At 36.4% G+C, this 12,300-nt stretch overlaps 1 protein-coding gene and 1 long non-coding RNA gene across 6 annotated transcripts in view; one reads left to right on the top strand and one right to left on the bottom strand.

Moving 5' to 3' along the window:
• LOC114327693 (brain tumor protein) overlaps nucleotides 1-12,300 on the top strand; it is a 396,953-nt gene that overhangs the window by 23,177 nt on the left and 361,476 nt on the right. For 4 of the 5 annotated variants that reach the window (XR_007699170.1, XM_050655418.1, XM_050655419.1 and 1 more), the window contains exons 4-6: nucleotides 20-1,325; nucleotides 8,108-8,454; nucleotides 11,080-11,437. Coding sequence is in view for 4 of the 5 variants with exons in the window: in XM_050655418.1 (XP_050511375.1) it covers nucleotides 20-1,325; nucleotides 8,108-8,454; nucleotides 11,080-11,437 (2,011 nt within the window). In the remaining variant the exon portion in view is untranslated. The remainder of the gene's footprint in view (nucleotides 1-19; nucleotides 1,326-8,107; nucleotides 8,455-11,079; nucleotides 11,438-12,300) is intronic. The other variant, XM_050655420.1, reaches the window with a different exon arrangement.
• The window catches only part of LOC126887725 (uncharacterized), a 126,746-nt gene that overhangs the window by 60,206 nt on the left and 54,240 nt on the right, over nucleotides 1-12,300 (bottom strand). The gene's annotated exons all lie outside the window — the stretch shown is intronic.

The following is a 12,300-nucleotide window of genomic DNA, read 5'->3' as shown; positions in this document are numbered from 1 at the left end:
TTTATTGCATTTATTACAGGTTGGAACAAAGAAGTTAGCTGCTCTACCGCTTGATGTCTCAAAGACAAATGTTACCGACGTTTCCAACTCCCCCGATTTGCATTGCACTTCCTGCACTGCCAAAGAAATGGCCAAGTCCAAATGTAACACCTGCCAACACCTTCTATGCAACAATTGTGACAAGGCTCATCATTTTATGAGATGTTTCGAGTCACACAAGGTTGTTGCTCTCGAGGACATGGTTAAATCTGGTATTAAGATCACAGTTCACAAGCCTCTAGTATGCGATTTCCATCCTGGCGAAAATCTCATCTTCTATTGCTTGGTGTGCAGTGTAACAGCTTGCACGGAGTGTATTAAAGTTGATCATAAAGGCCACCAGTTTGAGGGGATACTCGACTCTGAACCAAGAGTTAGACAAGAGATGGAGGGTTTGGTTAAGAAAGGCAAAGAAAAAATCGAAAACCTCACCAAAGCTTCTGCTACTTTGAACAATAACATGGAAGAACTTTCCCACCAGCGCTCCACCGCTAGAGATCTTATCAATGAATCATATCAGAGTTACAAGGCTGTTCTTGAGAAATGTAAGGATGATATTTTAGAAGAGCTGACTGGATTGTATCATGAACGTGAGCTAGTCCTCATGCAAGAGAGTAATGAGTTGGGCAATACCATTGTTAACTTAGAAGATGCCTGTAAATGCACTTCCAGCTTATTGGAAGGCGGTACTGCACAAGAGATGATGTATTTAAGAACAGCACTTGCTACTAGGTTGATGACTTTAAACCACAAATCACCCAAACTGGAAAAATCATTCAGTATTGAGTTCAAATCTGACTTGGATAAGTTTGAATATGCTATCAGGAGTAATTTCGGAAAGTTTGCTACAGAGGAAGATGTCATCGTGAAAACATCACAGTCTTCTCCAGTTTTACCTGAATTGGCTCCCTTGAACATCAACGGGATCAATGGAATCAACAACTCACCACCTGCTATCGTCACAAACGGTTGTAGCGCACCTTCGGTAACAACAACCAGTCCAATTTCTTTACCCACATCCATGCAATCTTCATTCGACGGGGAACTTGGAAACAATTTACAAATGTTGATGGCTCAGAGTCCTCCCTTACCCCACGTCAATTCAAACCAAGGGTTTTCCCAAGGGTTTTCTAGTATTGCCGAGTACAATATAGCACAACTAGCCACTTTAGCAGAAAACACAAACAGTGCTGCCACGTCACCAACTACAGCTCCGTTCAATATTGCCGATATTTTGAACAATGATACTGCCTTCAAGAATATTGCAACGTTAGTTAAGCTGGCAGGTGAGTACCCAACATTTTTAAAATCTTAGTTTGATCATCACAATGTACTAGGTTTAAAAAGGTTTTTATTTAGAAAACAAAAAAATATGAAGACATTGTGAAACAAAAAACAATGGAATACCCCAGCTAATTGAAATACCATTCGAAAATAATATTTCAACCAACTAAGATAGTTATCGTTCACCCTAGCCTAGCTCAGTCTCTCAAGGTGTGTGTTCTTCTTGTACTAATCTTAGATATGAACTCTAAAAATTTAGAATGGAAACAAACACAACAATATTTTAAATAATCATGTTTATTGTTCAATAAAGATATAATAAAAATATGACTTAATAAATGCATTAACAAATATATTCAAATTCTTGCCAAAAACTAACAATTTCTAGATTATACTTATGGCTTTTGGTATCTGGTTCGATGGTAACTTCTTGATGTCGAATGGTACTGCTGTAGACTTCTTGGAGTCTGTAGACTCCCTGCAGCTGGAGATGGTAATCGTTTCAGTCTAGATGACATGGTCTTCATTGTGTCAGCCTTAGTGTCATCGCCGGCGATGGGGGCTTCATGCTTGAGGCTCCCGAAGGGAGAAAGGTTTGACTTCTTTCCAAAAACTAGAAGATATATTGCGTATAAGTGACAATCAAGAAGTTAATGACCAAAATGCACCTTTGCCAAATAGTATTCAAAAACTAGTAGATGGCAAGGGTAAATTAAATGGAATTAATTACTAATAGTTAAACTATTTGATTACTAAAAGCATATCAATAGATGAAATGAAATATTAAAAATTAAGATATCAAGACACGTGAAGAGTCGAAGTTAGGTATAGAAACAAAAAGATGTTATGAATGGTACAGTATGTCACAAACTACTCACCACAAGAGAATATTAAAGTCTGGAAATAAATGAAAATGTTATGTGCTCATCTCTTTAAATAAATTAATTTTTTGCCTCCATTACTAATAATTGCCACTCTCATTGACATGACAGCGCAAAGTATGAGGAGATGGACAACCATGTTCCGTACTAAAAGACATAGTATTTAGAGAGTAAGGATATACGCAGTACGTTCAGTATGATGATTTAGATGTTAGATGAAAAGAAAGTTGCCTATAGAACGGGCGCCAAACAGGTTTTTAACGGAAAAACAAGTTAAAACGAATAGAAGATAATTATTAATGAAATATTAAAGAAAATAGAATAAAACAATTATTTAAAAATAAAATACCAAAGATGTGACTTTTGTAACGTTACAATTGTTTTTGAAATATGAAGTAGTGAGTATTAAATATTTAAGATTCATTTTTTCTTTTGATGTATGCATTCTGCATAATTTTATACATATGTTAATTTCTTCTTCTGATCGTAGCAGTACAACGCGGGGTGGGCCTTGGCTGATGTAACCCGCTTCCATCTCGAACGGTCGTCCGTGAAAGTTAATTCAGTGGTTAGTCTTATTTTTCTTAAATCCGACCATATTTTATCTCTCCATCGCATTCGTGGACGTCCTAAGGGCCTTCTCCCTATCTGGGTTTCCTCCTAGATTAACTTGGTAAGACGGCTATTAGGGAGTCTATGGACATGGCCAGCCCATCCTAGATGTTGGGATTTAATCTCTTGGACTATATGGAAGCTAGCCCTATACATCTGTTTGACATCTGCATTTTTGTTCTCATTCGGTATTGGTTAGTATTCTGATCGTGATAGGGTCCAAAGATCCTTCAGAGGATTTTTTTCTCAAAACTTCTGACTTTTCTTTGCATTGCTTTTGTCACCGGTCTATACTGTTTTATACACATATGTTTAAAAGTTTGGAATATTGGAATATTTCATCTTTTTATTGATTTTTATATGTAAACTCTTCTGAATAGTTAAACATCATTTTGTTTTAATTCTCAACAATACTAAATAAATTTCAAAACCAGATAAACGATATGCTAAAAAATGATTTATTCTCTTTAGAGTGAAAAACTTACAATGTACAATTTACATTTAAAAATAAATTAGTATAGAAAAAAATAATTTTTAATAAAACTAATAATAAGTATTTTCTCCATTGGCCTGTATGCATGTCTGTAGGCGATTTGGCATGCTCCCGATTAACTGGTCGAGCTGGGCTTGCGGAATTCTCTAACATTCTTCACGAGCAGCATCTTTTAGTTCTCGAAGTGTAATAGGAGGATTGTTTCGCTTCTTGATGCGTGTTTTCAGAATGTCCCAAGCATGTTCAATAACGTTCATGTCGGGGGAATTCGAGGGCCACTGTAATGTAGATATTCCTTCTTCTTCCAGAAAATTTTGTACTGCTGCTGTTCGATGAGGAGGTGCGTTGTCATGCATAAACACAAATTGATCACCTACTGCCCCTCGGAATAGACGTACGACAGGATTTAAAACTTCCTCGATGTACACAGCACCAGTGACTCTTCTCCAGAACCAGAAGTGGCGTCCGTGTACCACTCATAATACCACCCCAAACCATAATACTGCCACCTTCAAATGCTACACGCCGTACACGCGGTTGGGCTGTTTCTAGTCGGGTTTGTCGTCCTGGGCCCCTCCAAACCAATGTTCTTCGCGAATCAGATACCAATCCAATTTTTGACTCATCAGAGAACATCACGTTATTCCAGTTGGGACCGTGATGCACCATTTTTCTAGTCCATTGCAATCTTAGTATTTTGTGTTCGTAGGTTAGTTTAGGAACATGTAGGGGTCTTCTACGATACAAATTTACGGCATTTAGTCTGCGTGTTATTGTTTGCCGTGAAATATTCAGTCCTTGAAGCCTAGAAATTTCTCTGGATATAACACGATTTCAGACGATTTCTACGAGCTATCAATGTTATCTGCCGGTCTTGCGCTGCTGTTGTACATCGACTTCGGGACTTCTACCACTTCTGGGACGGTCCTTGACGTCATTTGTATCTTGGATTTTTTTTTTAATATTCGATACAGCGCTCCGAGTAACATCAACAATATTCGCGATATCACTTTGACTAAAGCCCTGTTGTAACAAAGCAATTACCCTAGATCTGTCAAAATGAGATATCATGTTTCTAGGAATTTTTAAACGGTTCAATTCAACTTTAAACAAAGACTGAAATAATGTGTAAATACGCTAATCAGTTGAATGTGACCAAAATGATATAAAAACGATTGGAATTTTTTGCCATTTTCATTTAAAAACGCTCTAGAATGAATATCAACAACAGTTTTGAAACCACCATTGGCGTAGGTATATTATTTGTACGTATTCCAAACTTTTGGACATGTGTGTGTATCCTGATTTTTGATGTTCGTGTTAGGCTCTTGGATTTAATAGTGTTGTGGAGGCTAGACATACATCTGTTCGCTGACTGAATTTTACCATTTATTTCTTCCGTGAAATCGTTATCTGCGGTGAGTGTCATTTAAAACTCTCCACTCTTTTAGAGTTATTTTTTACGTCTTTTTTTACGTTTTGTTCTATTCTATCATGTCTCTTAATGCCTGTTAGGCAGTCTCAAAATGTCTGTTAATGCATATCTCCTGTGCAGTGCTTCGTGAGAAACATGCCATTATTTTGTTAGAAATTATTTATAACCAGTTGTGTTTAATTTAGTTTATTTGATGAAATAGTTGTTATATTGATAAAACGTTTGTATTCTGGTCCTGGTTCCACTTGGCATTTGATAATAATATCTGTTCTGGAATGTAAAATTTTAGACCAGATGGCTTTATCCGCCGTAATGACGACACTTTATAGCTATTTAACAAATTCAACAGTTTCGATATAAAGTTATTGGCAGATTCAATTTATACAGGAGGAAATAAGAGAATTACAGAGAACTTTCACTAGAAAACGGAATATTAACATGTATAATATAAATATAGGCAGTTCAATAAGTTTGCAATTCGACAATTTTATGGTTTGAAATACACTTTATTATTCAGTATAATCTCCCTGAACATCAATACACTTGTTCCGACGTGATTCCAATTTATAAATTCCATTCCTGAAATGAGAATATATAAAACATGCAACATGCTTCCACAGCTGTTATGACCTCATCATTTGATGAAAAACGCCTTTCCACGCATGAATTTTTTTATGTATTGAAACAGGTGGAAGTAACTAGGGGCCAAATCTGATAAATACAGTGGATGCTCCAACAATTAACCCTTTAAATTCATGGATTTTAGCCATTTTTAAAATGCTCATATGTCACGGTAATCATATAAAGAGCAATAAACAATTCCATAGGAAATCACCGACCACAGTCCATCAAAACAAGAGGCCATAAATAAGCCCACACCTGTTTACCAGGCAGCATTCATCTACCAGACATCGCTCCGTCCAAATCTAATTAAATTTATTATTATTGTTAGTAGTTCGGTAGAATATATTATATATGTATTTTTAAAATAAAACTTTTTAAAAAAGAAGTTTCTTCGAAAATAAACTTAATTCGGTGCATTATCCCGATGAAAAAGGATTTTTTTCTTCTGCAAACCGAATCTTTTTTCACAAATTTTTCCTTCAACTGGTCTAAAAGGTTCTAATAATATCCAGAATTTATTGTTTTACCAGTTTGCAAGTAATCTATAAACAAAATTCTTCTTGCATCCCAAAAAACTGATGCTTGGCCGATTTTTGGACATGTACTCGTTTCGGAGTCGAAGAATCAGGTTCACACCATTCTTTAGCCTCTTGTTTTGATTCAGGATCATGGTGATAGACCCAAGTCTCATCCATAGTGATGAATCGACGCAAAAAATCTACTTTCTCCTTTCGAAAACGCTCTAAATGTTGCTAAGAAAGTCGCATTTGAATGTGTTTTTGTTCCGTTGTTAGCGAATGCGGCACCCATTGTGAACACAGCTTTCTGAAACCCAATACATACTTCAGTCAAAATATTGCTTACACTGCCCAATGAAAGTACTAGGGCTTCTACTAAATCTCTTTTAGTCACTCGACGATTTTCTAATACATATGCTGTACCTTTTCTACATTTCTGGTTTTCTGGTGTTGTTGCTGTTTTTGGGCGTCCTTGTCGTTCATCGTCTTCACTGCCTTTACGACCACGTTTAAATTCAGCATTCCATCTTTCTAAATTACTAATTGAAGGCGAAGAGTCCTTAGACACCTTCAACGTTCGTTCATAAATTTCCTTTGCTTGTAAATTTTCCAAAAAATAAAAATTCAATTACTGCAGGATACTTGATTCGTTTCCATTCTAAAAAATACTGTGACACGTCGATACTAAATGGCTTGTAAACAAAAAATGAATTGACAGATTTAAATGAAACTTCACTCACGTTCATATGAAGAGTGTACCAACATAAAATAAAATTCGGCCACTAGAAACGCCCTCTGTTATCGAACCGCAAAACTTATTGAACAGCCCGATATTATTGAAGTGGTACGGATATAAGAAACACCTGTAGTACATTTACTATTTTGCTAGCATTACTTTACATTTATTTACGACTTGTAGAATATACACTTTGGGCCAAAATTAACCGGCCACCTTAAAAATTGGTCAATATGTTATAGCCTTATTTCTTGAAAATATCGTTATAATAATATTGTTGCTAACAAGTTAAATTTTCATTGTATATTGTATACCGGGTGTACGAATCAAACTGTGTTTTTTTCTTAAAGTTTGCATCGCCCTGTGGAATATTCTAGCATTTGTAGAATACTGAAATTAAAACCTAACTATAGCCTCATGCTTTCTCAATATTTTTTTGTTTGCTTGATTCGCTTATGTTGGATAATAAAAAAAGTTAAGTGGTTTAACAACTAGACATCTTTTTTATCAATACAGGGTGTTTTAAAAAAAAATTGGCAAAGTTTAGTGTGTAATTCTGCATGAAAAAATAATTACAGTTTGCTTTATAAACTTATTCCGTAAAGGCTTCGTTTCCGAAATAGGGGGTGTTAAAATTGTTCTGACAAACTGACGATTTATTTATTGCTTTAAAACCGGTTGAGATATGCAAATGCAATTTGGTGGGTTTTATGACGTAGTTATTGCATATTTCTTGACATACAATTAAGAATTTAATATTGCGCGCCAATGGTGAATATTAAATGCTTAATTGTATGCCAAAAAATGTGCAATAACCACGTATTAAAACCCACCAAATTGCATGTGCATGTCTCAACCGGATTTAAAGCAATAAATAAATCGTCAGTTTGTCAGAACAATTTCAACACCCCCTATCTCGGAAACGAAGCCTTTACGGACATAAGTTTATAAAGCAAACTGCAATTATTTTTTCATGCAGAATTACCCACTAAACTTTGCCAATTTTTTTTTAAAAACACCCTGTATTTATAAAAAAGATGTCTAGTTGTTAAAGCACCTAACTTTTTTATTATCCAACATAAGCGAATCAAGCAAACAAAAAAATATTGAGAAAGCATGAGGCTATAGTTAGGTTTTAATTTCAATATTCTACAAATGCTAGAATATTCCACAGGGTGATGCAAACTTTAAGAAAAAACACAGTTTGATTCGTACACCCGGTATACAATATACAATGAAAATTTAACTTGTTAGCAACAATATTATCATAACGATATTTTCAAGGAATAAGGCTATAACATATTTAAAAAATCACTTTTAGGAACTATAAGACATCAAAAATGACTAATTTTTAAGGTGGCCGGTTAATTTTGGCCCAGAGTGTATGTTATTATCTAAATAACATTTATGTATACCTTTTGTAATATTTTTAAACAGTTCTTAAGGTATTCAATCAATGTATCTAATCAAACAACTTATCTGCAGAAAACGTACCAAACGGTAACAACATGCTGGCTCGGTCCACATCAGCAGCATCCTTAAACTTATCCAATAATCTAATTAACGGTTTTGGTGGCGTTTCCACCTCGACCTCTCCTTTATTATCCACTCCTGATGACATCATTCCAGATCCTTTAACAAATATCATCCCCAATACAGGAACCAATACTACTCCGTCGATTCCTAGATCCAACAAAGTTAGTCCTATGCAGATCCGCTGCAAGTTTGGCCAGTTGGGACCCGGCAAGGGGCAGTTCAATTCTCCACATGGATTTTGCTTGGGATTGGAAGAGGACATTATCGTTGCCGATACAAATAATCATAGAATTCAGGTAAGTACTACCAACGTTAAGCCCTTAAGATAATTTCAACTCTATAATCCAGCTGTTCAAAAGGTAGAATGAAGCAAGTTTTTTTACTACTTTTTGGCAAATGTTTGCTGCACCAGGAAACTACTTTTGCTGCCTTTCAGCATTCTTTCTTCTTTGCAGCTTTAGTTTAGTTCTGTCTTCTTGGCCAATTTCTTATTTTCTTTTCAGTCGTCTTGCCTTATCTCTCTGCCTTTCCTTGACCACAGTATATATAAAGAGGGACAGTAGAACCACTCTCCGAAAAATTGGAAGTAAAATCTTTAGTCGCGCATGGTGACCGCGCAATGTTCCCAGTCGCTTTTGCCCCACTCTCGCATTGATAGTCGCATAGAAACGTACGGGTTTTAACAGGGAAAACCCGCATCCACCACTGGTGAATTACCAATTGCGTACTGCCGGTATTACTTCTTGAGATCAAAGTGCCGACATGGAAGAGGTTTTACTGTCCCTCTTTATACTGTGCCTTGACCAAGTGCTCTTCCCATCTTTCTGTATTATCCTTCATCTTTTTTCGAGATGTCTGTTTTTTTTCTGCTGTAGTTTTGGCTGTAGAGAGGGAGTTTAAGGAAAACGAAACACGTAGTGCATACCAACTTATTAAACATTTAAGACAGGGATACAAACCGAAGACTAGCCTCTGCAAAAATAAGAAGGGTGAAATCATTAGCGATATGGACGAAATTAAGATAACCTGGATGACATATTTTAAGGAAGTATTAAACAAAGGGGCACAACCACCATTACAACAACAGAGGCAGCAGCAGGCACGGCAGGAGGTACAACAACAAGAGCTGGGGGAAGATGGAGAAGAAAATGAATTAACTAGACCCCCAACGCTAGAGGAGGTCCAAACGGCAATCCACATACAAAAAAGCCATAAAGCACCGGGAATAGATAAAATACCGGCAGAACTACTCAAGCAAGGAGGAAGGAATTTGACACAACAGATGTACCAGCTAATACGAGAGATATGGATAGAAGAAGAAATCCCCCAACAATGGAAGAAAAGTATAATCTGCCCTATTCATAAAAAAGGAGACAAACTGTTGTGTCAGAATTATAGAGGCATCTCTTTACTTTGTTCGGGATACAAAATATTCACAAACATCCTTAATCGAAGACTACAACCTCTAACGGAAAAAATCATCGGGGAATATCAAGCAGGGTTTAGGCAAAATAGATCTACCATTGACCAACTATTTACAGTTAAACAAATACTAGCCAAAGCATGGGAATATGACATGGACGTTTACAATCTCTTTGTAGATTTTAAACAAGCTTATGATTCAATAGATAGAACAATTCTACCTAATATATTGGAAGAATTTGGCATACCATCAAAATTAATACGACTAGTGCAAATGACAATGACAGAAACAGAAGCACAAGTATGTATTCAAGGACAGATCACTGATGCGTTTACGATAACGCAAGGACTGAAACACGGCGACGGACTGGCTCCAACGCTTTTTAATCTTGTTCTTGAATATGTAATTAGACGATTGACGGTGAGTGGAAATAACATACTTACAAACAAATCTACCCAATTAGCAGCATACGCGGATGATATAAACATAATGAGCAGAACAATTAATGCAGCGGAAGAAACCTACGTTGAGTTGAAACAGAGTGCAGAAGCAGTAGGGCTAGCAATAAACACAAATAAAACAAAACTACTCATACAAACCAGATCAAATAGACCGGCGCAACAACACTTTATTGATGATATAGAACATGTGAATAGATTCACGTACCTAGGAATGGATCTGGTTGCAAGCAATGAAGAAGAACCGGAAATAAATAGAAGGCTTGTGCTGGCAAATAAAGCCTATTTCGCGATGGGCTACATATTCAAATCGCGAGACGTACAACGGTAAACAAAACTCCGGGTATATAAAACAATAATCAGGCTCATAGTAAGTTATGGCTGCGAAACATGGGTTTCACAGAAACAGAAATCTGCCAATGCATTAGATGTGTTTGAAAGAAAAGTATTACCTAGGATACTGGGCCCAATAAGTGAAAATAACAACTGGCGAATTAGGTATAATAGAGAAATATACGAGCAATATAGCGAACCAACTCTAGCACAACACACTAAACTGCAGAGATTACGGTGGACAGGGCACGTGGTCTGCATGCATGAGAATAGAATAATCCCCAGAAAATTGCTGAATGCAAGAATGCAGGGAAGAAGACCTGTTGGAAGACCTAAAAAGAGATGGGAAGACGAAGTCGATGAGGATGCCAGGAACTTCCTGGGAACGCGTTCATGGAAAAGAACAGCGGTAAATCGAAATGATTGGAGAAGCTTATTGAAGGAAGCCAAGGCTCGATTTGGGCTGTAGTGCCATTGGATGGATGAAGTTTTGGCCATTCAATTTGTAGTGTGACTAAAAAAATTGAAATGTATTCATCTATATTAACGTTTTAAATATTTTTTTCTGATTTTCCTTAATATGTATATTCGTTTAATTTATTTAGGTATATTCTTTTATTTTATGTTGCCTATGGCCTAGTAGATATTGGAATATGCTATAAGATGCCCTACCTTTAGTTTTTTATGAATAAAACGTTTTTTTCCAGATCTTTGAAAAAACCGGAACATTCAAGTTTCAATTTGGCATCCCAGGTAAAGACGAAGGTCAGCTGTGGTATCCCAGGAAAGTAGCAGTTATGCGCAATACCGGCAAATACGTCGTATGCGATCGTGGCAACGAACGCTCCAGGATGCAGATCTTCACTAAAAACGGCCATTTCTTGAAAAAGATAGCTATACGTTACATCGACATAGTCGCTGGCCTAGCAGTCACTGTCAATGGTGAGATTGTCGCCGTTGACAGCGTCAGTCCGACAGTATTCATCATAGGGGAGAGTGGAGATCTGCTGCGTTGGTTCGATTGCAGTGATTATATGAGAGAGCCATCCGATATCGCTATTCATGGTAAGATATTTTTTTTAAATGAAGTAAAAAACAGAAGTACTCGCAATCATTTATTGTTTAACTTCCGACGACCGGTTTCGCTCTCTACAATATGCAGAGCATCATCAGGTCAACGGTTACAAGTAAACTAAATGCTACGAATAAAAACCAGAGTTAGAACATTGTCTGGTTGTAAAAAGATGCTATAAGATCAATAAGATCAAGCCAATATTTAAATTAAAACCACAGACAAATACATATGTATGCACACATACTAGCAAAAACAAACATAGTATGATAAGATTGATCCAAAAGATGGCATAACCCAGACATCCAAAGTGAAAGTTCTCCTCCAACACCAAATTGTTCTATATGGTCCACATAATGTTCAGAAAAAAGTCACACCATTTTGAGCGTCGGATGTGGGGGAGGGGAGAGGGGGGGGGGAGAAATTGGTAAATTCGTAGTTTTTTGCGTTTTTCGTCAATATTTCTAAAACTATGCGGTTTAGCATGAACAACCTTCTATACAAAAATGTTCTACATTAAATTTGAAATAAAAAAGGTTAATCCTTCTAAAATGAACGGTTCCAAAGTTACAGAGGTAGTATAGTATAATTGGTCCAAAAAAAGGTCTAACCCTGACATCAAAAATAAAAGTTTTCCTCCAACACCAAATTGTTCTATATGGTCCACATATGGTTCAGTAAAAAGTTACACCATTTTGAGCGTCCGGTTTGGGGGGAGATGGGGAGAAGTCAGTAAATTAGTAGTTTTTTTACGTTTTTCGTCAACATTTCTAAAACTATGCTTTAGCGTAAACAATATTTTATACAAAAATGTTCTACGTAAAATTTAAAACAAAAAGGGTCCTATACATAATTG

Source organism: Diabrotica virgifera, chromosome 7, assembly GCF_917563875.1.
Source record: "Diabrotica virgifera virgifera chromosome 7, PGI_DIABVI_V3a".
NCBI classification, from domain to species: domain Eukaryota; kingdom Metazoa; phylum Arthropoda; class Insecta; order Coleoptera; family Chrysomelidae; genus Diabrotica; species Diabrotica virgifera.
This window is presented reverse-complemented; position numbering and strand designations above follow the sequence as displayed.